This window comes from Stigmatopora nigra, chromosome 1, assembly GCF_051989575.1.
Source record: "Stigmatopora nigra isolate UIUO_SnigA chromosome 1, RoL_Snig_1.1, whole genome shotgun sequence".
In the NCBI taxonomy this organism is placed as follows: domain Eukaryota; kingdom Metazoa; phylum Chordata; class Actinopteri; order Syngnathiformes; family Syngnathidae; genus Stigmatopora; species Stigmatopora nigra.
In genome coordinates, this window is record NC_135508.1 from 13,578,187 (window position 1) to 13,605,634 (window position 27,448).

At 40.6% G+C, this 27,448-nt stretch overlaps 1 protein-coding gene and 1 long non-coding RNA gene across 2 annotated transcripts in view; one reads left to right on the forward strand and one right to left on the reverse strand.

Moving 5' to 3' along the window:
- tshz2 (teashirt zinc finger homeobox 2) overlaps positions 1-4,557 on the forward strand; it is a 39,936-nt gene extending 35,379 nt beyond the window's left edge. Inside the window, exon 2 of the mRNA XM_077727934.1 lies at positions 880-4,557. Coding sequence (XP_077584060.1) covers positions 880-3,905 — 3,026 coding nt within the window. The 3' untranslated portion in view covers positions 3,906-4,557. The remainder of the gene's footprint in view (positions 1-879) is intronic.
- LOC144204143 (uncharacterized) overlaps positions 1-9,412 on the reverse strand; it is a 39,724-nt gene extending 30,312 nt beyond the window's left edge. The window contains exon 1 of the long non-coding RNA XR_013327833.1: positions 9,181-9,412. This is a non-coding gene — a long non-coding RNA (uncharacterized LOC144204143). The remainder of the gene's footprint in view (positions 1-9,180) is intronic.
- Positions 9,413-27,448: the final 18,036 nt, after the last annotated feature.

Sequence of the window (27,448 nt, forward strand, 5' to 3'; positions counted from 1 at the left end):
GACCTGACAGATTGCCCGTAATCTCTCGAAAGTTGTTATTTATGTACAGTTTCATTGCGCTTCATCATCGCTCACATTTGCGACATAATTCTGCTTCACCGTCAGCAAAATCAGTTTCCTGATGTCGAACTGCTCACAAACCATCTGCTGAAGTCATGTTTCCCGAACGTCTTCTAATTTGTGGCTGGTGTGTGCTCCGACATTAGTACGTCAAATTTTTGTGTTGGCCAGGGTGGAGGCAGAAATGGGACTAAGAAGTACAAGACTCGCATTTTCACAGCACTTTCCAGCCTCCTTAATCACTTTGGAATAGGTCATTTGCAATAACAGTTAACAGGGCTCAGAAGAATCAATTTGCTTTTGTCACTCAGTCGCCAATGACTGTTGTAAACACATCAAGTTGAGGCCTGAAAAGCCATGGACGCAGCACTCAGTCGATGGCCCATCATGAATCACATAGTGCAGCAGTGTGTTAGTAAAGACATTGTGTCCAGCGCCAGTCTTCCAAGGCACAAATTTTGTTTACAATGTGTCTGGATTTTTCCTTTATTAGGAATGAACTTTTGCAAAAAGTAGCACCTAATTCATGATGGAAAATGAACCTAATTCACAAGCTGTAGTGCGTTATGTACAATTAAACGACTTCTCTTGTGCCTGATGCACTTAAGGCACATGACAAGTCTAACTTTTTCTTTTTAATGTGTGATTTAAGTCACAGTTAACACTTCTCCCTAAACATTTTGTCATTTCCATAACTGACAAGAGTTGACAAAAAAGTAGTAGGCAAATTTGAACATGACATGCAAGGATGAAGCTTTTTTAAAAACGAATGAAATTAGAGGTCACTAATTTCTCAATGTCTTTGATTTGTTGTTTTAGTATACATGCCTGATGACGAAGACGTCGAACTTCACGACTCCATCATCGAGGAGGATGGTGAGAACGACACCCAGACGGAAGAGGAATCCTCAGAGAAGGCGAGCCCAAAAGTGCTTGAGGACCGCGAGCTGGACATCAAGAGCACCAATAGCTACAGCAACCAGAACTCTCCCGCCAGCTTCCTCTCGAACCAAGAGGCAGAGCTGGAGTCGCATTTGAGCGACACATGTGAAAGACTTTCTGACTTTAAGACCTCCTCGCCAAGCGAGCCCCACCCGGAGGACGATAGCTCTAAACGTAAAGATGAGTCGGGCAACAGCTTGCAGAAAATGAAGGCGGCATATGCAAACTTTCTTTCAGATTCCTACTGGACGGGAGTGGGAATGGAATTAAAATTAGGCAAAAGCACCAGCAAAGCCAACTGTGACAGTACTAATGGAAGTGCCAAGAATGAGTTTGACTGGCACCAGGATGCTCTGTCAAAGACGCTGCAACCGACAGCCTCCCAAAAGCCGATGTCCAAACCTAACCTCTTCAGTTCTGTCCACTTGTACCGACAAAGCAGCAAACCTTGCGGCTCAGTATTCACGGGTGCCAGCCGCTTCCGTTGCAAGGACTGTAGTGCCGCATATGACACGCTTGTGGAATTGACGGTCCACATGAACAAGAGTGGCCACTACCAGGACAACAACCTCAGCAAACACGGTAATTCGGCAGCCTCCTCTTCGAAATCGAAGAAACGCAGTTTGCAGGATCTGGAAGGGAAAGAGGACGCGCAAAAAGTTCTTAAGTGCATGTTCTGTGGTCATTCTTTCGACTCACTCCAAGATTTGAGCGTCCATATGATCAAAACGAAGCATTACCAAAAAGTGCCTTTAAAGGAGCCTATACCAGTCATCACACCCAAACTACTGCCACCAGCAAAGAAGCGCGCCTTTGAAAGCGCCAGGCCATGCTCCCCAGACTCCACTACCGGGGTTTCCGGGTACAGTGACAGTCAACGCGCTGGTGCCGTTTCCAATGCTAATAATAATCGCTATGGCTATCAGAACGGGGCTAGTTACACGTGGCAGTTTGAGACCTGCAAGTCGCAGATTTTAAAGTGCATGGAGTGCGGAAGCTCCCATGACACCCTGCAGCAACTCACTACACATATGATGGTGACCGGGCACTTCATCAAGGTTACCAATTCTGCTTCCAAGAAAGGTAAACAGCTCGCACTGGACCCGCTGGCCGTAGAAAAGATCCAGGGATTAGCCGAGCCCAATGCCGGTGAGCAAGAGGGAGAAAAGTTGTCTCCTAAGAATGTCTCGCCTGTCAGCAGCGAAAGGGACAGCCAAGGCGAGCTCGCATCAGAAAAAATGGAAGAAACGGAGGCAAAAGATGACAAGCAAGAGAGTGAAGATCAAAAGACAGGAAACGGGGAATTGAAGTACCCTTATCTCCGGGAGGAAGATCTAGAGCAGGACTCTGGTGGAGGGGGGGACATTCTTAAATCTTTAGCCAACACAGTGGCCTCTGCCATCAATAAAGCTCAAACGGGGACGCCAAGTTGGAGTGCCTACCCAAGCATTCACGCGGCCTATCAGATCTCTGGCATTATCAAAAGCACCCCTGTCACAGCTGTGTCACCCCCTGCTCAGCTGAAGCATACATTCAACCAAAAGCTTAGGTCGCTGGCCCCAAAGGGGAAGCACCACGGCGCCACCACGGGCCTCGAAAGTCCCGAGGGCTCTCACAAAAACCTGGACATCAAACAAGAAATGGTTGTGATTAGTGACGGCAAAGAAAGTCAAAGTGTAAAGCTTGATCTGATGGAGACAGATGACAGCGATTGTCAGGATGATTCCTCTTTCTCTTCAAAGCCCGATGCCGAATGTGGGAACGACGTGAGCGAGCCGATCAAAGGGAAGCTGAGCCCGGATTTTTCTGACAGGGGCAAAACTCCCAGCCCTTCTGCCAGCGCCACAGAGCCTCTCAAAGACACTCTGGATCTCTTCACTGTGAACCCTCTAAGTGCTCTGCAGTCTGTTCTGAACAATCATTTGGGAAAGGCAAATAAGAACCATCACTTGCGAGCAGACAAACTATCTTCTCACATCCGGTCAATTTTTGCTAACGCTAACAATTGCGGTGACAAGCCCTCGTTGGCCCTCGCTAATCCACCGAGGAATAAGATAAAAGAGACCTTCCGTTATGCACCGGCTGACCAACCAATAGACCTGACTAAATCGAAACACGCCAAGCCCAAGTCTTCGCTGCTCCAGCCATCCGCCCCGATGCCACAGAAGTACGCGCTGTCCGACATCGCCGACATGGTTAAGGTTCTTCCCAAAGCCACCACGCCAAAACCCCCCGTAGTACCCAGACTCCCGCCCGTGAAACTGGAATCGGACGTCAGGCGCTTCGAGGACGTGTCCGCCGAGGTCTACTCCGTCCACAAGCGCAAAGGACGCCAGTCCAACTGGAATCCTCGCCATCTTCTCATCCTTCAAGCTCAGTTTGCCTCTAGTCTCTTCCTCACCTCTGAGGGGAAGTATCTCCTTTCTGACCTTGGCCCCCAGGAGCGAATGCACATCTCTAAATTCACGGGACTCTCCATGACCACCATAAGCCATTGGTTAGCAAACGTCAAGTACCAGTTGCGGAAAACGGGAGGCACCAAATTCCTCAAGAACATGGACACGGGCCACCCGGTCTTCTACTGCAATGACTGCGCTTCCCAGTTCAGGTCGCCAATCACCTTCATCTCCCACCTGGAGTCCCATCTGGGCTTCCAAATCAAAGACATGTGTAAAATGCCTGTGGAGCATCAGATTAAGGTGGACGAGGCAGAGCTTCCCAAAGTCCTCGGCGTCCGGGCCTCGGAAACGTTGGTCCCGGAGGAGGACGTTGACTCCAAGTTTAAATGCAAGCTGTGTTGTCGGACATTCGCCAGCAATCACGCCGTCAAACTCCACTTGAGTAAAACTCATAGCAAATCCCCTGACAACCATTCACAGTACGTGGAGATGGACAAGGAATAGTTTTTCACGCTTCTCTTTTAACACACGGGTCGGACATTTCAACAGTTTTTCCCCAGTTAGCGTTGTGTAGTACTGTATATTTGATGAAGTGGCTGCAAAGACACACTGGTTAGAAACCGTTAGGAGACACTACGACAAATGTTTGCACCCTGCTCCGATGCATAACCAGTAATGGATTCTATTACTGCTTGAAGAAACATAAATGCTGATGTTTGCATGCGTAGCCACGGCTTTGACTACTATTTATTATTTGTATGATATGTCAAGTTTCAATTGTATTTCCAAGGCAAAATGATTAAAAGATGAAAATTGTACTTTGCGGCTTTTGAATACAGAACACCTGAATACATGCGCGGCAGGTGCAAATCTGTACAGTCTATTTCTATTTAAACGTGGTTTCTGTCGCCAACATAGATGCAAAATAGTCGAGAGAGGAAACAAGTGAAAGCACTTTAAAGTTTAATCAGCAATCTGGATTCTGTAAAAGTTTCAAAATTGAGTCGAGCATTTCGAAAGCAAAACTCTTCCATGTGTAAATTATGTTTTAAATGAAAAAAAAAAAATCACATGCAATGAGGACGAACTGCAAGACAAATGATATCTGTGATCCCTGCACCTTTTTTTACTCATTGAAATAAAGAGTTAACATTTGATAAAAGCTTGCATTGTTATTTTATTCTTTGACTGAAAAATAGTTATAGAAAAATAAAACATCAATACCATTGTTGTTTCTAAGTCATTTTTAATTCACTAAAGGAACGTGTTTTCGATGCATATAATTTGATTCCCGTCAAACACATACAGAATAATGATATCTACCAAAATAGCTCAAAAGAATTTAATTTAAGAACGGAGATCTAGCAGTTTTCCATGGATTTATTGACAGCAAAAACACAGTTCTTTGTCCAAGTTCTTCCATTAATAGCTTTGTACAGGCAAGAAACGGGGCTTTCAGGCTTGTCATGTTTTCTTTTCTGTCTTTTAATCGATTGAAACACCTTTAGTGGCACCAGGAATTAAAAATGAGCTACATATTGAATAAAGCAAGACGGCCTATTTTTTTTTCTGACTATACTGAATGTTAATGCTTGCAATGTTGTACCAATTACGGTGTTAACAAACATATGTTTCAATGGTGGAATTTGTACCTTTGATAGCTTCAGTGGTTATCACAGGAGACAGTGGCAGCACGTTCATAGCTCAACATTTTTTCCTTTTTTTACATCAAACGATAAATGTAACGTGCTATGACGTGACAGCAAATAAGAGAGATACAGTACTGTATTCTATTTTGGATGTATTTGTTTTTTTTCCTCGACTACTTTATAAATAACTCCATTAACTGTCACCTCTCGGTCTGCTTATATGAATAATCCAAATTATTTTACAGTAAAATTTTTCGAGACCTTGTAAATATTCAACATGTGTATGATGAAGTTGGAAACGAGATAGGGCGTGTGAATATATATTTTTTTTAAATGTGGTATACTCGGTCCAATACAGCTGGATTTTCAGTACAAATATTTTATGTATGTACCCAATCATTTTGTAAACCACTTGTATATTTCAAGGAAGCAAAGAGGCGGAGCTGACGACAGCTGACTTTGACGAAAAGAACGGGACTGGCCGCCAGCCAATCACAACGCAAACAAAAATAGACAACAAAACCATTCCAACCAGGCAAGAAAGAAATGCAACATCGAACGAATGAATGAAATATATTAGTGCAAGAGATTAAGTAGATTAAATGAATCTAAGTGTTTGATTCATTATTATTATTATTATTTTTAATACGATATGCTCATCATGATGCAACAAGGGAAACCCCAAAAATTGTTGTGACAACCGTTGGACTTTCAGTGACAGTATTCAGCATGCTATTCCTTCATGACAAATGTGTTTTATCACTTGTAAAAACGCTTTTATAATTGAATGCCTTGTTTCTAATTTTTCAACAACATTGATATTTATTGGGTGATTTTTTTCTTTAGTTTCCGATTAGCACAGAAATAAATGGACTCTTCTTTGCCCCTATTTGACGACTCACCCAAAAACGGCCTCGATGGCAAACGGCGATGGTGTAAACAACATCTAATAGTGATGAATATTGCCCTGGACTTAAAGTACCACGTTTTCTCTGAGGACATTATTAGGAAATGATGGAGCTGCAGGATGCATCTAATTCAATTGTGGGAACAGGAACATGCTTTAATCCCACAGTAAGAAGCAATGTGAGATAAAGGACAACCAGGCTGTACTGTACAATATACTTCCTCATCTCCACATAATGGCGTTTAGATGCGGCGCCCAGATATTCCTCAGCCTTTATTGCTTTCCTGCAAGATGGTATCATAACAATTAAACATATTTCCTCCAGCTCTATTATTTCAAGGCTATTAAAATATAATTGCCTCCTAAATTCATAAACATTTTATGCAATTCATCTCTTTTTTTTTGCGCAGCAATCAAGTCCTCAATTAACTCCAGCCATCAAATCTCTATTTTATAACAGGCGAGTGACATTTGATGGCAAATGAGGGGAAAGCGCCGGCCATTTCAATGTGTGTGACACCGACGTGGCCCCCATTGTTAGAAATGAGTCGGCAATCACCTCTTTCATCAGATGACTCCTAATGCAGTTAAAGTATTCCGCTATAATTTTTGCATGCATTTATAATTACTGTCAAAGAGCCCACACCTCGCTGAGCAGATTAAAGCGATCAATTATTTAAAGCCTTTTTCTGATTGGTCCACAAGGCCATTATGTTAGAGAGCCAGCGCCGCTCTTAGGACGCCCTTTGTACGGGAACAACCAACATAGAAACGTGGTGACAAAATCCAGATGCTTTTACTCAAGTAAATAGATAGTATACATATATATTCACTGTCTACATGTATTTACTGAAATTATATATACAATAGCTTTTTATAAATACTGTATTATATGTAGTGCACTGTTTTATTTTGCTACATGCATATTTTATGAGTATTTATCAAGACAGTTTCCCTGATAATCCATTTAAATATTTCTACTATATTTGCAATTATTTTTTTTTTCTTTTGTAGGTCCCAAACAATTATCATCACTAAGTGTAATTTAATGATTCTGCATTTTTCACTGCGGCTTGTGTAAAAAATATCTGCAGAAATAAGCAGCTAACACATTATTTACCTGATTGCCTTTTTACATTTAAGTCATCAAATTGTGTCATTTTTTTAATTTTATTTCAATGTTGCCTTGGAAGAAGAGTCCCCTCATCAAAATTAGCATAGATTCTTGACAACAGTAGAATTTTTGAACCATCCCATAAAAGTGCACATCTACGCCATTTATTTTTTTTCAATTTGAAAAAAACACTTATTTAGACACTTGTCATTATGCATACAAAGAAATTGTGATCAGATGACACCTATGTGGCACTATAATGCTGCCCAAAAGCCATCGCTAGGCTCGACAACAAGCTTTTGTGTGTGTGACTTTGCCCCCGCGCCACACAATAAGGGGTCCTCTGCATCATCAAGACTAAAACGGAGGAAAAGAAGGCGATTGGCTAGTGTGAGGTGGGCGGAGAATGTTCATCAAGTCTGCAGCAGGGTAATGACTAGCTCATGTGTTTAATGAAGGCCTTTAGAACTTGGAGCCATAATGACCCACATCCTGACTCCCTTTCCTCCAATTTATCCTCCCTGTGCAGGTTATTACATTCCTTTTCACAAAATATCCTGCCGAGAGCCTCGCATCGTTCTTTTTTCTAAGAGATGATTTCATTTTCCTCTCAGCACACTGTTGAAAAACCACAACAGATTAATGTGCACAGGAATATGAAGGTCAAACACAAACCACTGTGATGCTCAATGACCTCCAATTTGTTATGATTTTAAAATCAATTCTACAATAGACAATCATAGAAAAATAGTCCATCAGCTTTAGACAAAACGTGACGTCAAATCATTTGTATTTTTTTCCATAATTGCATTATAACAATATCCTTTCAAAAGTAAAGTGTGAAAACATTAAGTTATTTAGGCTAACATTTGCATGAATGGCAAAAGTGGAATGTGAAGGTGAGTCACACGCATCAATCAGATATCTAATTATCTTAAAATTCTTCAATAACCAATCAGCAATATCCCAGGTTGTGAGTAAAAATGCCATTTCCTCTGTTACGTCTCAAATGTGTTTACTATAGAGGATCTCATTGAATATAAATATACATAAGGGCACATCCGCCTCACAGTTCAGCGATCAAGGGTTCAATCCCAGGTTACAGATTTCCTGTGTGGAGTTTGTGTTCTCCCTGTGTCTGTGTAGGTTTTATCTGGGTACTTTGGTTTTCTCATGCATCCTAAAAACATGCTGGTTGAATTTCATGGTTGTTTGTCTGTATCCTGCAATTGGCGACAACCAATTTAGGGTGTCCCCCGTCCAACTACCCCTAATTGGCTAGGATAGGCTCCATCTCTACCGTGAATCTTGTGAGGATTAGGAAATGAATGAGCAAATATATACCAATATACACCGGAGTAAAATTTGTATCAGAATTTCAAAAACAAGTGTAAAATAAATGCCTTGTACAGTAACTTTCATACTTTTTTTTTGCTAGGAAACAAACCAAACAATGATTATAAAAAAAAATGTATATATACGTAGACTGAGGTAGCAATAGCGTTGTGGAATAAATTATATTTGATCTCAGACTGGCAGGAGTGATTTCTTGCTTGTGATGATAGAGAACCCTACTAGACAAAGAGGAATGTCTACTCATCTGCATATATACATCATATCTCCCAAATAGCCCATAGTGCTGCACTCTTAATGGTGTTGCCTCAAATATGCTAATTAAGCACAAAATGTGTGATGAATGGAATACATTTGATCAATCAAGTATCGGCCCAAGCCGCCGGTGCTGCATATTCATTGAGCATCATGAATATGAAAGCCCAGTCATTTATCAAGTATCCGTTGCACATTTGTATCTTATTAATCATACACGCTGAAACTAGTGTCTCGTCTAGGGGGGGAGGGGGTTGCTGAAGGTTGATGAAGCGCTTGGAAGATGGATTAAATCCATGGAAGTCTGAGTAATGTTTCATTGAGCATACACACCCAACTGTAGGTAAGGTTGTGTTTTTAACATAGGTATTGACTGTAGTGGGCTGGTTTCATTTTTGTAGGAAATATGAAGACACATTTTAGGACTGCAATGTGATGGTTGGTATTCAACAAAAAGAGCATTTACAAAACATCCATTTAGCATGGTGGTTGACTCCTTACCATGTTTGTGAATCCATTACTGCACTCTTAAAATTCCACTGAGCATGTTTGTACATCATTAATAGAAATTAAAGCTTGGCTTTTGACTTTGACTGAGATGACAACAGTCAGTGGTTGAAATTGATTGATGTACTTGGGAAGTTTAACTCCAAAATCTTTGCATGAGATTCAAAAGTACAAACTTTGAAAAGCAACAGAATCAAAAAACCAAAGAGAGCTTAAACGCCCAACTCACATTGACGAGGACACATCAAGAAAGGACCAAGCAAAGCGAACTTAAATACACTGACATGGGTTAATGAGCTATTGAGAACAGGTGGGTGAGACACGAGGAAGCCAAATGAGAAGTCAGGTGAAAACAATGACCAATCACAATGACAAGTTACAGAGAGGGAAAAAGCCACCTAAAAAACACAAAAAAACACCAAATATATCCCAAAAGAATATAAACCTAATGCCACAAAAAATATCAGAAGTCTCAAAATTTGCACAGTAATTTGGCCCTAAAAAAGTTGATGAAAAGGTACCAAGTAAAATATAATAATAATTAAAATAATAATAATAAATCTGCCTAATGTGAGCAAATGTAAAAAGATGTGACTTCATTCAAGCAATCACAAATGGCTGTTTTGAATAGAATTTCAAAGAATCTGCATATGATGTCTGCTTTCTGACAATCCAAATTACTTGTATTGCTCCACAGGGAAATTTCATTTAAAAATAAAGTCAGACATCTGGTGTAAAATGAGCAAAATGGGGGATATTTTGTGTCCGTGCGTTTGTTTGTGTGAAGAGATTGTTTAACTATCAAACTTTTTTTGCGATGTTTTCTTGGAAGATTTGAAAAGCTGCTGAGGTCTGACAATTATGAAAGTTTTGGGGAAAGATTGCCAGAACCGTTCAAGGTCGCCCTTGCTTTCAACTAACTAGCGGAATTGAAGGCAATTGGATTTGGACCTCTTAGATTGTGTCAGGAGATTTGCTGGTTTGTTGGCTTGGTTGCAACCGACAAGGACACGTGAACACTTTACTTTTCTATGGGTAAGGCTGAATAATTGCCCTTCACTCCTTTTTTAGAGATGAGTCACAATAGGAGGCCACACCCATTTAAAAAGAATATCTTAAACATTAATATTGTACACAGCACAAACACAATATTCACCTGTTTTGTTATTTCAGCTTTGCCATTGTTGCTGAAATAAAAACTGAGCATTTTGTACAAATGTGCAACGTCTTACAGAATGTTTTTTTTAGCTTTAATGTGGGGACAAAACAAAACTATAAACCCATTATTAGACTCTGAAATTCCAGTCATATGAACAGCAAGATGACACGTTTACCTTTCAAATGTGATTCCTTTTACATGGTTCGCTCTGGTTTAGCAGCCAGCTAGGGTAGATGTTGGCCAAAAAAGGGCTGGGTGATGGATGGAAGTGGGGGGCCACCACCTCTTGGCCCCGGCCCTCCCGCTTGCCCCCTCCCACGTTGTCATCATGCTGCCTCACAGCAGGCCAGGGGTTATGTGCATTTAGCTGCCTTGTAATCCGTCTGAGTGTCTGGCTGCGAGCTCTCAGGTCAGCTGTCACTCAACGTGACACGAATCAGCATTGACGCCGGCGTGTTCAAATGCACGTAAACACACACACGCAGGTCCGGTGGCCTCAAAGCAAACGTAAATAAAAAAAAGAAATAAAAAAACAGGCCGATGTTGCCCTGCCCACAACAGAAGGACTTTGGTGAATGACGACAGCCAAAGTAGGTTGTTGCAGGTTATTTGCGAAACAGCTAGGTTCTAATGTGAAATGACAGGCAGCTAATGTGACATGATGTGCAGCTGCTATGCTCAGATTCAGCCTCTCATCAAAGTGACACGTTTTGACGACCTATCACAAGGCCATGTGTGAACAAAAACTTGGCTCATTGCTTAGCTAATTATTTCTTTTTTTATTGGGCAAAAGGAAAACTTGGGTTTCAGATCAAATGAAAAGGCCTCACACTATTTCAAACCTTCAAAACTCTCCTTGGGCACTGGTTGTAGGTAAACTACCATATTTTCCCGCATATTGACCGCCTCTGTGTGTAAGCTGCACCCTTAAAATTGCCTTAAAATCGTTGAAATTTACCATTTCGACACTCTTATTCGTGGGCTTTCTTAGTAATTTCCATAGTTTACCTCACAGGTTAGCGGAGAGCCATATGCACCCATCAAAAGAGCCATATGTGGCTCCTGAGCCATAGGTTCCCTACATCTGGTTTTGTGAATTGAATTGAATGATTTCATTGTCATTGTACAAGTGTAATGAGATTTAAAGTAATAAATAAAGATTTAAAGTGATTCAATGCTTTGCGTTTCTTGCATGTCATGGTCGTTTTTCTTACATGAATGATATTGAACCATGTAGTTGAAAATAGGTGGATTGAAAGGTACTATATATGTTTTTTAAGCTACAAGAGAGGGCAGAGAATGGTCAAGAAGAATATTTAAATTAAAAAAAAAGGTTTTTCACTGCAAAGGCAAAAAAAGATGCAAATTGTGTATTTATTGGTCTGAAAGGGTTTTGATGGCGTATGCACAGTTATGGCAATAGCCTGCCGAGCACCGGTTCTGATTTGGCAGGATGGTGGTAGCACTATTCCCGTCTCGAAGGAGAGGCCAAGGGTTTCAATCTCAGCTCGAACCCGCTTGTGAGTTTTCTCGAGGCTTCTTCCCACATTGCCGGCAGATCTCAACATAAGTGTCAACTATTGCTTCTCTTGACGGATGTGCACTGCAATAGGCAAGGAACTAGTGCAGTGTTTAAACACCTGCATTATAATAATGCCACTTCAGACCAATCCCTCCCCCCAAAAAAGCAATCAAATCAAGCCTTGTAAATTCAACGCAAACTTTAAATGATGTGAGCCAACCAGATTATCAAATAGAAGTCAAATAGACACGAAGCTCGAGGATCGAGGAACGGCGAGAAACAGCTTCCGAGCCTTAAAGTTGTGTTTTTCCTGGAGTAGCCGATTAGCATGCAGAACGCGGCGCTAATGTCGAGCAAGCAAATGGATCTAATGATGCAAATGTAAGCAACGACGACGGTGACGGGCGAGGCACTTGTCACTGTGGTCAAAATTCAGACGTGGAGTCTTAAAAAGGCAGCCGCATGTTGGACAGGGAAATCAATAGCGCATTTTGTTATCCATCTCTATCTTATGAGCTAAAAGAGAAGGATGATGTGTCATAGAGTGAGCCCAGGCAGACTTGGACGGAGATCTATCATTGTAGAGAGTCACAGGCCTCTTCCTGTGTAAATCATGTGTCACATGGGCGGCAGGTTCATTCTCTGGCCATGGAATACATTTAGGCCTTGGACACCCACTTCCATTTTTCTCTTTTGATCGAGTTGGCCCCTGCAGTGGTGCACCTGAAAGTGGATTATTTTGCGACAGGGAGCTTTTCATTGTTCGTTTTGTTACTGTCGTCCACACCCGATGGATCAAGTGGGGAGGAAAAATGGCGTTGCTGAGCGACTGATTGATACATTTTAATTAGCTCTCTTCTCGCAGGAGCACACCTGTCACAGCTCCCGAGGTTTTAATGTGACAAACGCTCGACGGCGAGACGTGAGAGCGGAATGACAACACCTGTGGTAAACTTTAGCAGGCACTCAATTTCTCCCGGGTGAGAACTCCGTCCTGCATATATCAGAGGGTCAAATTTAAAATGGACAGTTTCATTTTGCCAATTCGTGATTTCGTACTAATTACCTGACAATCTGACGACTGACACACACACACACACACACACACACACACACACACACACACACACACAGCATAAAACATTGACGCTCACATTTGAATGAATGAATCATTCATTTATTTTACTTTGCAATCAGTCTTCCAATGGGTGTGATTTTGTGACAAACCAAGAAAATGAAAAGGCTATTATTAAACTGATGTGAGCCACCTGACGGTGTCGTGGTTCGTGATCCTGACTTTGGTGCAGGCAGTTTGGGTTCGATTCCCAATCAGTGGCGGTGTGAACGAATGAATGGCTGGAGACCAGTTTAGGGTATAGACTGCCTGGTCAACTGGCATTGGCTCCAGCACCCTGCGACCAGAATAAGCGATTTTGATAATGAATGAATAGATTACATGCTTAGTTACTGTACTTATGATCAAGTAGGGTCATTGGTGACCCCAACGACTTTATAATAGAATATTTAGATATTAGTTATATATCACTTTCTCAATTAAAATGTATTTTTCCAACATCTTAACCCGAGTTAGCAATTTTTAGAATTTTGCAATGTGTTCAAAACATTGGCATAAAATACAAAAACTCCTTTGTATCAAGTAGGAAAAGAAATACAGGCTGTCCTCGACAATGTGTGAAAATGGGTTGAGGAATAAGATAGGAATGGGCCGCCTATGTATATTTACATACACACACCCACGTTTTCATTGATTAGTTGAAAAGTGACTAAAGCCAGTGTTCAGTGTTACCTTATACATAAAAAAGATTGCATGAAAAGCAGCGATAAAAAGCCACCTGCACTTCTGAATCGTTTTTTTTCTTCTTCCCAACAGAAAACAGACAATTTTGTGTCCCTTCCTAGTACATTACTGAAAGGAAATCTTGTTATCAAATTATAATAGCCAGGTCGAGATTGATTTTACAAGACAGACCGTTATACCGCAAAGCGTAAAGACATAAAGTAATTGATCCCTCGCTGCAGGCGCATGATGATAGCAGAGGTCTCGTCCTATGCGGTTAGCATAAAAAGACAATCTTGTGGTTCAGCTAGCGAGGTGGGAGGTGCAAAGACAAAGCAAGCAGCAGGTAGTCAGTCATCGGCGACATCTATATTACATCTGTGAGATGAGCTCTCCGAGAGGCAATCATTGCTACCATTCACATTCGCCACAAAAGAATCATCTGGTGTCATCAAAGTGTGTGAAATTGTCAGAGAGCTCCCACCTCAAGCTTTCATCATGTCGTCCCAGAACGTTTGAATTTAATGGGGGTGCGCCGCCAAGTCTTCTCATTCCGTTTTAATGAACTTTTTAAAGTTGCCGGATCGCTTATGTATGAATGTCACAGGATGCATTATAATAATACATTCTCCGTCTATATACTCTATCTAATCATCCAGCCGAGTAATTCAATCTTATTTACCCAGCTACAAAGTCATACTTGATCTAATCTCCTTTTAACGAGGGCGGTGTGGTCGTAGAGTGGTTAGCAAGCCTGCCTTGCTCTTGGAGGGTTAGTGTTCGAAACTTGACTTTGGGCTGCCCTTGTATATGGACTTTGTATTTGCTTTTGTCATAAAGAACCATTAAGACCTACCATGTCCAAAGGATTTTTCAGGGGGAAAAAACCCATGCAATCGCAGAGAGAAGTACTACGTTATCATTGAAACAATGGCCAAACACAGCCTTCCATTTCCCCAAACATAACCTTCCTAATCATCTACTAATCCTCACTAGATGAACTTTAAAATGTTGGAAACTGGTGATAATTCATAACAAGGCTAAGGATGATATGAGAATTTCAGTTATTAGCCATAAGTGTGGGAATTTGTCGGGTTAAATCCAACGTGTTTGAAGATTAGGTGAAACAAAGAGGCGGCAAATGGCGTACACTTCGCAACGGCAACGAGATGTTGGGAAAATTGAAACAAAGAAGGAAATAAAAGACAAGATCAGCTCAGAAATGGAGCTGGGACCGAAGCAAGGCATCAGAACGGAGAGAGAAAAGCATCGAATTGGAGAGCCCGAAGGCTTAATACAAAAAGTCTAATCAGACTAACAATCCCTGATGTTAATGAAGGTGTCACACATTGCACAAAGAAAGTTGTGGCTGGCAATCTTCCATTTTTCGGCTGCCTACACCAGTGACATTTCATCTCACATTCAAAGAGCGCCGAGGCCCCTTAATGAAATGCATAATTAACATATTCTAATTGTGCTGAGCACAGTGATGGTTTTGACAGAGCTCACTTTCCATGTCTAATTCAATGCTAATTTAATCTGTTCTTTTCCCGCCGACATGACCTTTCTTGATTGAGTTTCACCGCAAAGAATTTTTTGATGGATTGATTTATCAAGCCCTCGCAAGGCGACAAAAGTGCCACTTTTAGAACGACAGAAATCTGACCACTACCAAGAAAAACAATCTATTATTTTCAAATACCATTAAACAGAGACTGCCACTCTATATGCCATACTGTAAGTCTGACATTATAGTGTCGCATTGAGAACATTTGCCACAACATAACTACAATTTTTACTGCAATAGCATATATACAGTATAGCTGGAGTCAATTAAATGAGATGCCCACTGAACACAATGACAATTTACTACTTATATGTGTGAACTTTAGGGTGAAGCTCTCATTGTACTTGTATAATGACAATAAAGACATTCAAATCAATCCAATTCAATTTTTTATCTCTTGCGCTTTAGTCATTAGGCTGCAAAAATGTGCTGACATGCTTAGTTATGACTTATTTTTTTACCTGAGGAGTTCATTTCTGAGCCTCAGGTAGCGCAACAGCCTTTCCAATGCCCTAGGATGGATGATGGTGGAATATTTTGCTTTTATTTTTTCGTGGAACAACAATTGTACAAGAAATACAAAGACCTACTAGTATAGAAAATACCATAGATTGAAAAAAAACCAATGGAGCAACTCTGAATCTAGCATAGAATGAGTTAACCCATTCATCTTTTATGTAAGGATTAGGAGGCATCTTCAGAGTACAAGGAGCAAATAGAAAAAGGCATTGGCTCACTTCCCAGATTCTCTTAATTTGTCACGTTTCCAAAGGTTTGTTACCATATGTGCAGCACAGACACCGTCATCTTCTGTCTTTTAAAAAGGAGAACATTGTTTGCCCAAGAATGTTGCATGTTTAGGCCCAATATTTCCTTGGAGCAGATTCACCTAAATCCACGTTAACCTTTTAGCTAGTATTTCTTAGTTGGGCTATATATTCCAAATATTGAAGTGACATAAATCTCCCCACACCCTTTTCCGTCTATAAGGAAACAACCAAGTCAGGAAAATTAGAGGGGAAAGTCTACGTTGAGTAGAAACGCGGAGCTGTCAGTCCGTCCGTCAGCGGGAAAGGGGATTATGCCGAGCTCAGAGGCGTAATTGAACACCGTCGAGCCCGCCCTCATTTACATCTCTCCCTTCCGCTGCCTTTGATTGGCAGCTGTACATGAAATGCCACATCGGTTGAAAGTATGTCGTGAGCTGGCACTAACAATCCCGTGGCTCCGGGGAGACCTGCCATATTGTAATTTGGTTATCAGGCATGAAGGAAATAATTCCAAGTGCCAGGAAATGTGAGGCAGAGTAAACGCTTCGTCGCTGCAACTCGCCCAGGGTGACAGTTCTTATTTAATGTACCACAAAGCGTCCCGTCGCCTGTAGATTTAGGCTGCGGAACAAGGGAAGGTGGGCGGAAGTGTAAAAAACTGAAAGATCATTAAGGAAACTAATAGGGTGTCTTTTGCTGTCAGTTTCAAACCTGTTTTTATCATCACCAGGGAGACGGATCTTTTGGTTTTGGTTTTAATTTTAGGTTAGAGAAAATTTGGGGAGGTGGAAGATATGATGGAAAAAAAGATAAATCATTTGTTTGTTATATAATGTGTTTGAAGATACATGCTGAAAATATATGCAAAAACAATTGAGTGTAGAATCTCTTGAGTCATAGCAAGAAACGGGATGTGTGTATTGCCTCATATCTGGCCATACGATTCATTTCACAATTCGAACCAGATTAATCTCAATAATGCACTTTAAGATGGTTATTGCATTTTTTTCTGTATCACTTTGGAAAAAAAACATTTAAAAAGGGAGATAAAAGTACATTTAAATAATTAATGAATTCACAAGTTATCCTAGTTTCTTTTCTCTAAAAGTGCAATTTGCCTTCCTCCAGGGGCAAATTGTGCCACAAAACCGCTTTTTTTTCAAGCTATATTTCACACAGTTCATTTGCAATATAAATTATGCTTATTCCTTATTACACCCTATATATATATATATATACCAATTTCAGTTGGAGCAATTACTGGAATGATCTTGTTTTCAGTAAAAACTGTCTCAACTTACCCTACTCTCCTTTACATGCAAGACTATGCTTACCGTATTTTCTGCACTATAAGTTGCAATTAAAAGACTTTTTTTTCTCAAAAGCAGGCTGTGCGTCATAGTCTGCTGTGTCTTTTTTATTGACCAAGATTGGTTAATCATTGTATGAAATTCCCTTTAGCACAGTTCAATCTTGTCGATGTATAACCCAACTCCTAACCGTTACATCTAGTGGATGTATAACACAATCCCCTACTACTACTACAACTACCACCACCACTACTACTAAAGCATCCTATCATCCAGAACGCTTTATATACAAAACACATTTTAAGATAGCATTCGTTGAATGTGCACCTTCCAATCTGGTGCACTTTTAGTACAGAAAAATACTTCTTCCAGAAACCAGAGTTAACATTGCTTATCCACTAAAGCACGACATCTGTAACAAAGTGCTGTATATGTAAATATTGAGCCAGCCCATTGAGTAGAAAGCACAGCCAATAATTGCTAGCATAGTATATCAATGGCATGATCAATGTGCTCACAGTTTGAGTTTGTCGATTCCCATGACTGGAGTTAGAGTGGTCTGTGACAGGAGCAGCCGACGGGAGGGAGCCGAGAGAAACCAAATAGGGAGGAAGACAAAGCTTCCATTGCCACTGAGTCTCATGGTGATATACAAACTGCCTATGTGAATGTGAAATTTCAATGTAGTCACAGTACAGTGGTAAATACGTTTAAATCAAAATCTGTGAACTTTCCGCTTGGCACCTGGATGTGTTCGCAAAGAAGCTATCACTAGGTTTTAAATAAGATTAAAAAAAAACATTTGGACCTCCAATTACCAGCACCAAATAATTGTCAAACCCTTTGTGATGATAGAATTTTAAAAAATCAAGTCAGTCATTATTTCTGTAGATCTTTTGTTACATTATTACTGAAAGTTTGTTCTTTTATTTTATTATTATATTTGTTTCGACTCTGTTAGTGTAATATTAAAAGTGAAAAACATGTTTATTAGATACTGAGTGAAAACAAAATGACTTAAGTACAATATTTACATTTAATAATTGGAGCAAAATGTACGGATTACTGGATTGTCAAATAGATAGCAAAAAGCAAAAAGAATATGCTGTTAAAGGGAATGATTATTTTGAATTTGGCTTGTTTTTAATGCATAGAAGTTGGAGACAAATGCATAATGAGCACAGAAGCAAAGCACATTCGGGCATGCTGCTGTCTCATTTGCCTGACGTGGTGAAAATGGGTCTTGAACGCAGCCACTTCACTTAAGTGGCCCAGGCCTTATTTGTTATGATGCACTGTTTTTGCATGGGGAATCTTTTCTCTTGAGATGGAGCTGTCACGTTAAAAAAAAAAAAAAAAAAAAAGGAAAAAAAGAAGAAGAAGCGACGCCTCTGACGCTGGCAGCAGCCCCCGGGCAAAATGAAAACAAGTAAGTGGCATAGATAAATCATGCCAGGCAACGTCTTGTTGATGGATCAGATAAGACCAGAGCATCTCAGGAACACTGCACTTAATGGGGGTCCCAGTGGCAGCTGTGGGTGGCTTCATCATGACTGACTGTAAGAGTGCTCCTTTTGTTTATGTGCCATTGCTAAACAACTACTTCGATTTACTGTAGATATGCAGTATGGAGCAGAAATCCTATATACAGGCAGGGATGGAGATTTTAATTCATGTCTCAATGCAATTCTCCAACAGATTTGGAATACGAAAAACAGCCTAAAGGCCATTTAATTGTGGACCGTTTCACATCCAGTGTTTCTCTATTAAAATAAAAACTACCGTATTTTCACAACTATAAGGCGCACCCTCAACGAATGACACATTTTATATTTTTTCCATATATGAAGCACACTGGATTATAAGACGCCCTGTCTATTTTGGAGAAAATTTCAGACTTTTAAGTGCGCCTTATAGTCGTGAAAATACGGTAAGCTATTTTCAAGCATACGTCTTCGGACAAGGAGACTTTTGAGGAAATGGGCGAAACTTTATTATCCGTTTTTGACCGAAACACTGAATCCTGATTATGTCTTAAATGGCCGTATCTGTGCATGAGTCGAAATAAATAAAATAACAGCTTTATATTCACAGTATATCTGTTTAAATTTGATTTTTTGCTTTTTTCCACAGCTCTGGGGACGAGGGTTCGATTCCAGATCGGTCCTCACTATGTGTAACTTGCATGTTCGCTCTGGGCTTTTGTGGGTTTTCTCCGGATTCTCCGGTTTCCACCCACATCCCCAAAACATGCATGCTAAGCTATTTGATCACTCTAAATTGCTCCCAGGCACGAATGTGAGCATGAATGGTCGTCCTTTCGCTCCTTGTCCCTTGTAATTGGCTGGCCATCGATTCAGGTAGGGCTCCAGCACCCCCTGCAAGCAGTTCATAAAACAAATGAACGTTATTTCTATTTTCTAAAGCACCCGTAGTGTTTTGTTGTAGCATCTGAAATAGTGTTGTTTAGAGGGTCATTTTACTCTTTCTGATAATTATTCATCAACTTGTCAAGGGCTCGCTACGTGAACTAAGTGACAGTGAGTTGATGACTGACATTCCCTGGCAGAGTGACCATCATTTGTCCGCCGGAAGAGCGGCAAATGCCACGGTGCGGGGGTGTTCAAACAATGGGCTCGCTGCTGGGCCAGTCGGCTCTCTTGTCAACAAGGATTGGCCCCATTTGGAATAGGTCCGCTCGGTCGACATCCACGCCCACTTGGTGGAGCATCATTAGGCGCGCCTGCCAATTTACGGACTCGGGTTATCCGGATGCCGTGAATACCAGGCATCGTTCCCCCTTATGTTTGCATCCATCCCGCTGCTTGATGAATTCACAGTTTGGATGACAAGAATCGTTGCTAATGACATATTTGTCATTTTGGCCAGCCTGACGGACAATCTGATTGTAACGAATGGCTTCACATTTTTGTTCTGCTAAACTTGGCTGGCTCTCAAATAGGTAAACATGGTTTAAGATAGTGTACATTTACCCTAACTTGAGAGTGCATTTGTTTAGTGGCTGTGAAGGGCCGAGACAGGTTTAGAGCATCATTACTCCACTGGGAGTTTGCAGACCCCTCGTAGCCACGCGCTAGCATGGCTAAATTGGCTGCATGTCAGTCTCCTTGGCTGTTGTAAGGCACTAAAGAGCCTAATGATGTCTAGTCCGGGCAGCTCCACTGTTTGGACATTTGATCTTCGCCTGAAAGTTCCGTAAGGGTTGACCTGTTGCCACTGAGTTATCGCCAATAAGTTTCCTCCAAATGTATCTTATGTGTCCCAGTGGACTGCGAAGGAAAAGAAATGGAATGGTAATTTAAAGTTGTGCTATTTAGTTTGTTGTGGGATGCACTTTGTTCAGAGTTTTGGCTTTTCCAAAATTCTGTGCATTTTCCTGAAACAATATGTAAAGTATAATCTTAAATTTAGGAATGGATTTTTTAATTTAGTCATTCTTTGAAAAGAAATATATGCTTGTAAACCAAAACAATCATTGTAGGATTGTTGTAGAATACGGTGAAAATGATCCATAGGTATGAATCTGACCGTCAATATTTGTTTGTTGTTTATTATTTTAATAGAGTGAGAAATCAAGCTATCTAAATCATGTGCTAAATCAAGTGAACTTGACTGTGTCCCTAAAAAAATCATTAAAGACTCAAGATCATAAAGTAAAGACAGTAGTACGAGACATGGAATTTAGGCTCTACTTAAACATGATCAAACAAAAAAAAAGCTAACACTCAAAGTGATTCCTTTATTTTATTAGGAGGTTTTTTTTTAGATGTTATGGATCCAAGTGAACAGACGTGCAGGATTTATGGACTTTAAAACTAAACCCACGCTTTTTTTTCCAGGCTATGATAGAATTTCCTCAGTAGCCTTGACACCTTTGACAATTGGGACAAGAGGGAACCTTCAGAACTTTCAAGAGTGCATAAAACTTAGATCAGTTGTATTTTATTCTAAAGTGCAAAAGGGGCGAAGCGGCTCACCATTGGATCAACATTTCAAAGTCTTCCCGGAGCCTTTGACTCGTGCTGCAAATCATAGCAGAAGACTCATTTACATTGTTGGGTCATGTACAAAAAAAACGTGAAAAATGCTTTGTTTATTTTAAAATGCTAGTTTATATAAAGTGGAACTGATTTGAAATCTCTCTTGATTCATATTAAATGTAAGTTTGGGGTAAAAAAAATGTGTTGCCAGGTGAATGATCATCCTTTGCTTAATCAAATGTTAAAACGGGGCATTACATACTTAAAATCATTTTAAATGAACTTTTGATTGACATTAAAAAGTCACTTAAACATCACCATAATTGTCACAAAAGCAGCTTTTGAATGTATAATTCTTGTAATAAAGTAAGTGAATAAAGTCAACCATCCAAAGCAATGATCCATTAGAAGAAATTCCTGTGTTGACCAGCCAATCAAACGTCACACAGATCCCTATCCCGTTTTATCATTTAAATTAGCATTAAGTTCTGTTAGAGTTCATCTTAAACTCCCGCAAAGTTGACCAAGTTTTCTACTTGACGTGAGTTAAAGAAATAAGACAAAAAAATAGACTCCCTGAGTGAGCTGTCAGTTGATTAGTCGCCTTGATTAGCATTCTTAAAAGACGCAGGCGCTTCATATTATTTGCATTCCCATTTAGCAGCGATTTTGCGGCAGGCGCACCGTGATTAAACTTGTCAAGAGGCTTGATTGACAGGGTCAAATCTCTACCCAAATGAGAAGGGGGAGGGAGGAAAAGACAAGGAAAATGGACACTCTATGTGTCAGCTTGCATTTCCTTTGCCGCCGTAACACTCCTTCAACCAGTCTAGCTCAGGAATGTTTTAATTTTACGACTTAGATTCCGCCTGTCAAGTCGAGATGGGCCTTAGTTCAACTGAGGAGATGTGATGAGTGTAAAAAACAATAAAAATGGAGAAGATTAGGAGATGGGTGAGGACAAAAAGGAAAAGCGACCCCTTTATTGGACAGATTTAATTACAGCGAATAGAGATCATGGCGGGCGCTCCACTGAAGTGTGAAATTAACCCTTGATTACTGATGGAGGCTGAAAACAAGCGTTGAGATTGACCACTTGCTGGTGCAATTACTTGTAAGTATATTGCAGATCACCTTTTTTTTTTTTTGTACGCTCACTCGGATAGGTAATGTGACCGCACATAAATGAATAGCGAAAGGTACTCGCGTTGTTAAGCGCTCAGCTGGGACGACAAAGATGGTGGTCGGCTGATATTGAGCAGCATCTGAGTTTGTAATCCCTCTGTTATGATGGACCAGCACATGCAAATCAAGAGAATAACCAACAAAAAAATGGATGCCATTTGCTCGCTATTAAAGCACATCTAACAAAAACTCACTGGCCTGCATCACTTAACACAGAGGATTGTTATGAAATACAAATTAGAATTATATATGCCAATCAGACAGTCATTGTTTGACGCGTTGCTGTTAAAGTACTAAAAGCTATTTCTGTATCTACTGGACCTCCAAGTAAGGTTAAAAACATTGTTTATAAGGCTGGTTTTGATGAAAAACTTATACATTCAATTGCATTGTACGTATAGTAGTTACAGTACACCAGCATTCAATAAATTAGTGTAATTAGAGTTAGATGGAAATCTTCTTACCTTTAAAAACATATGAGATTGGTATTGTTGTTTTACTACTTTCTAATGAATGGGAGTGTATGTGTGTGCGTGTGTGTGCGTGTGTATGAGAGAGAGAGTGTGTGTGTGTGAATGAGAGAGAGAGTGTGTGTGTGTGTGTGTGTATGTGTATGTGTGTGTGTGTGTTTGTGTGTGTGTGTGTGTATGAGAGAGAGAGTGTGTGTGTGTGTGTGTGTGTGTGTTTGTGTGTGTGTGTCTGTATCTGTGTTGTGTGTGTGTGTGTGTGTGTGTGTGTGTGTGTGTGTGTGTGTGTGTGTGTGTGTGTGTGTGTGTGTGTGTGTGTGTGTGTGTGTGTGTGTGTGTGTGTGTGCAGGTGTGTGTGCAGGTGTGTGTGCAGGTGTGTGTGCAGGTGTGTGTGCAGGTGTGCCTCTCGATTTTAAGTATACGGTATAATCAAAGCAAAAAAAATGTTTTTCCAAATTTTACAAGCTTTATTATACATAAGTACAAAAAGATTTTAAATATAATATATCATAGCTGCCAAACATGTATTTTGAAGTTACTTTAGTATTTGTGATTTGACAGTAGACAAAAAAAGCAATATAAAAAAACTAAAACTAGAAATGTGTACCCCCACCAAGGCTTGCCTAAACAAATACGAGCAAAGATTTAAATACAAAGAAGTCAAATGGGTTTTATAGTAGCATCAATATAGGTTATTTGTCAGGAGCTTTCTATTAAAAAGTGTACAAATAAAGATTATAATTCAAGAGAAGGAAAACCTCCTTTTTTGGAAGTAACTGATGACAAATGTAATGGAGAGCTATTGAAGTGGTCAAAATCTCCCTACCCGGCCGGCTTCTGCTTCTTTGCATCCCACACATTAGCAGTCATTCATCCAGAAGGGAAATGTGCACATCCGCTAGTTCAGACCTGATGTTCACAACTCAGAGACAGCCAAATGCTCTTCCCCCCGCCAAGGCTGTAGCTGTTTTGTATAATTAGCAGTAATTAATGAGCACAAAGTCAGGAGTCGTTTGTGTTTTAAATCATCTTAAACGATCCCATTAGCACTTGTCATAGTCGCGTACACCCAACAGCGTGAGATCAATTAGATTTTTGTCAAATTAAAGTGGTTTCACGACGCCTTATTGTGAGTCTTCTCGCAGCGGGCCTCTTCTTCCACGTTGAACCCCACCTTAGCAGAAGAAGGAGAAAGTCCGTGTTGAAATCCGATTTCTTTCATGGAAATTGAACAAGCAATAATAAAGAGAAGGAAAGTATTATTTGGGCCCAAAATCTGAAGAAAAACAATCAAAAATCAGTGTATAGGTGCTCACAGATTTTTTTTGTATGGCCATTTTCTTTTGCACAATTTAAGAGGTAGGCTATTTATGAAAATGGCGTGAATTTGTGCTTTATACCGTGAGTAGTCGTTCTTGTTTCCAGGTTGCATGTGCGTGACAGGGTGCGTACTATAAAATATGTAGCCTGTCTTGTACATTTCATTGCTGCAAGCTGAGCAGACAAGGGGGGAGGACATAGAGGAGAAATAAGGTGCCATAATGAATCTAAAAGGCATAATTCATTCAGATCAAGCGCGCTCTGGGATGAGTCATGCACCGGCGAGCCTCCCCACCCCCCCCCCCCCCCCTAGACGCCCCTCCAGACCAACCCAGAGGTCTGAAGACAGTGGACGAGACGATGAAGGCGGGATTGATGAGCACACATAAATTCTAATTATTCCCAATGCTTGACATGCTGCAAATGGCCGCCCTCGCAGTGGTGGCCCACAAAACCTTTCCTTAACAAACTCAAGGCTTCTTTTCAAAATGTCTCCTCGGACCATTTTATGACGGAGTTGGACAGAAAGAAGGAGGGGGACGAAAGGAGTATCAGCAAGGGTTGAGAAAATAAGGCAGGGCGTTCAATTAATCCTGCTTGGTAATTGGGCGAGTGTGTACTACATAAGGCAGTAATGTTGTAATGAAAGTCATCTATTGTGCACGTTCATTCCCTCTCTGGCCAGTGAACCCTCCCCCCCTTAATACCCCCACCCACATCATCCTCTGGATCTCAGGTGCTTAGCCATGCAAATCTGTCTGACAGCCTAGTACATCTCTGTCTGCCTAATTGGACAGTATGGAGTTGTTTATGGATATCGCAGACATTTAGGGCTCAGTCGGGGGCTGCTCAAAAATCATTAGCAAGCGGCCCCCGTTACTGGCCTGTCAGCTTCGCTTCACCCACGTCAAAGACGTGCGATAAAAAATGTTTATCTCTTGCAGTGGCTGGGGGAGCGCTTCTTAAACTCGGCAAAAGAACTTGATCAAAATTCAAGCAAAACCGTATAGATATAGTCAAATAAGCAAAAATAAGCATCAAGATGGTTCACGTTTAGTACTAAGTACACTTATATTGTATTTAAAATCCCACTGTCAGCATCTTTCAATACTAATAAAATGATTGAATCTATTCAAAAGGTATTAAAAAGACCTATTGCAAAAATGCACGCAGATGGATATAATTATTGAAATTGTGCGATAAAAATCCTTTTTGTAACAGTTAGTCTCTGCATAGTTGAAACCAAAGACGTATTTTTAGGGAGATCTTCCGCCTCGGGGCAGCTGAGTCAATTCAAGTAGTTAGGCCGTCTAGACTCGTTGACTTTATCGTGTGATGAAATACAAAAATGAAAGTGGCTCCCAATAATTCCCAATAGATTTTATAATATAGATTAAAACTGGAGCAAGCTGTATAAAAAATAATCACAAAAACTTTTAATATCCATTTTTTATTTTATTTATTTTCTCAATTGAAACTTACACTCTATTTTTGCGGGCTGAGTCCATTTGTTATTCACTGTTAGCAGCCCACTCCTCTTTTCCTGAAAATGGCTAACTGGCTGCCTTTGCCCTATTGGATTGTTGGATTGATTGACATGTCAGGTTTGATGGGATTTAGAGAAGACGACCACTTCTTTCTATAGCCAAGGATGGGACTAATGGAATGCATTATTAGTTCAGGTCACAGCACAAAAAACAGGGCCTTATGCAAGCTTTAATGACAATTATTTTTATGTTTTACAGGTATTGTAACCCTGGCCTATCGATGGCTGAACCCCGAGTTCAAGTGTATCATCCCATCACTTGTACATGATATAACAAAGTCATCTCAAAGATAAACCAGATCATACCGTCGTCATTGCCATCGCATCATCAAAGAAATGATTGATTGGACACATTTCCGAAGACTTGACGCAATGCACAAAAACAGGTGATGGGGACAAGGGTAAGATCCAAGTTCAGTCATGCTGGCTCCATTTCCCAATGCCCCCCACCCCACCCCACCCGGCAATCTCCATCCACTCTTAAAGCCATTCTGTCTTTATAGTTGTAGCAATCAATGGCAAAATGTCTATTGTGTGTTCTGTACTCGGACCACTGGCCTCCTTTTGCACCCGACCATTATAGAAATGTTTCTTCCCATCAGTGCTTTTACTTATCACTTCCCAGGTGACATTGAACTTCCGATGCCCCCGCCGCCGAGACACATCTCTGAACTGGCACAATCACTCTTCATCCCCCACTAACAATTTAGTAATGAAGTATTGATTTCCAGATTCCCTCTCTTATGGATGATATTAGATTTTGTTTGATAAACTGTGCCCAGGCCTCTAATCTGCACGCTCCCTTTTCCCACTGTCTGTAAAACAAAGTGCCACTGGAGGGATAATGACCGAGGAACATCGATGAACTCATTTCATCAATTTGTAACACTTGACAATGAAAAAGGGCAGGCATTTTTCAAATGGCAATGTCAAAGTTTATTGCTCTGGGTACAGTCTTATTGGAAGCTAGACATCTTGAGCGGCGTTGGGTCCTTAATTTATAGGCCCCTGTGTGCCAGTTCCTTTTAAGGGAAATGTTTGGATACTGCCAGGATATTACAGCTACACCTGCTTCATTTGATTCTGACTGGCTCTCCGGGGTATTGGCGTGCCATGTTAGAAAATAAGGACAAAAAAAGCACAGGCGAGTTTGGTTACTCGCAATGCAACACAATGCTGCTTTGGGGACATAAATCAGGGTAATATGCATATGTGGCTTTCACGGTTGCAGCAAACACGAACACTTGCAAGGCGCGCCGCGATGACTATTGTAACGTACTGCGTTCAACGTCAAGCACTTTACAAAGTCAACCTTGCTTTGGCTTTTAATGGCCGTTTTCACAGTCGTCTTGACATAATGAAATAGTACCTTAAACATTAGACATAAAAATACAAAACTGAATAGACATCGCCCATTTAAAGAATCCATTACGTCTGGATCTAGATAAAGGTGCAGACAGAGGATTTAATTTGCCCTGGCTTCCAAGAAGGCATTTAAACCAGTTGAACATTAATCAAATACAATTTACCAGTCTCATGAAAGATGTTGAACAATGACAAATTGAAACTGACCCAAAGCTAAAATAGCAAACATACAAATGCCTAAATTAGACAAGA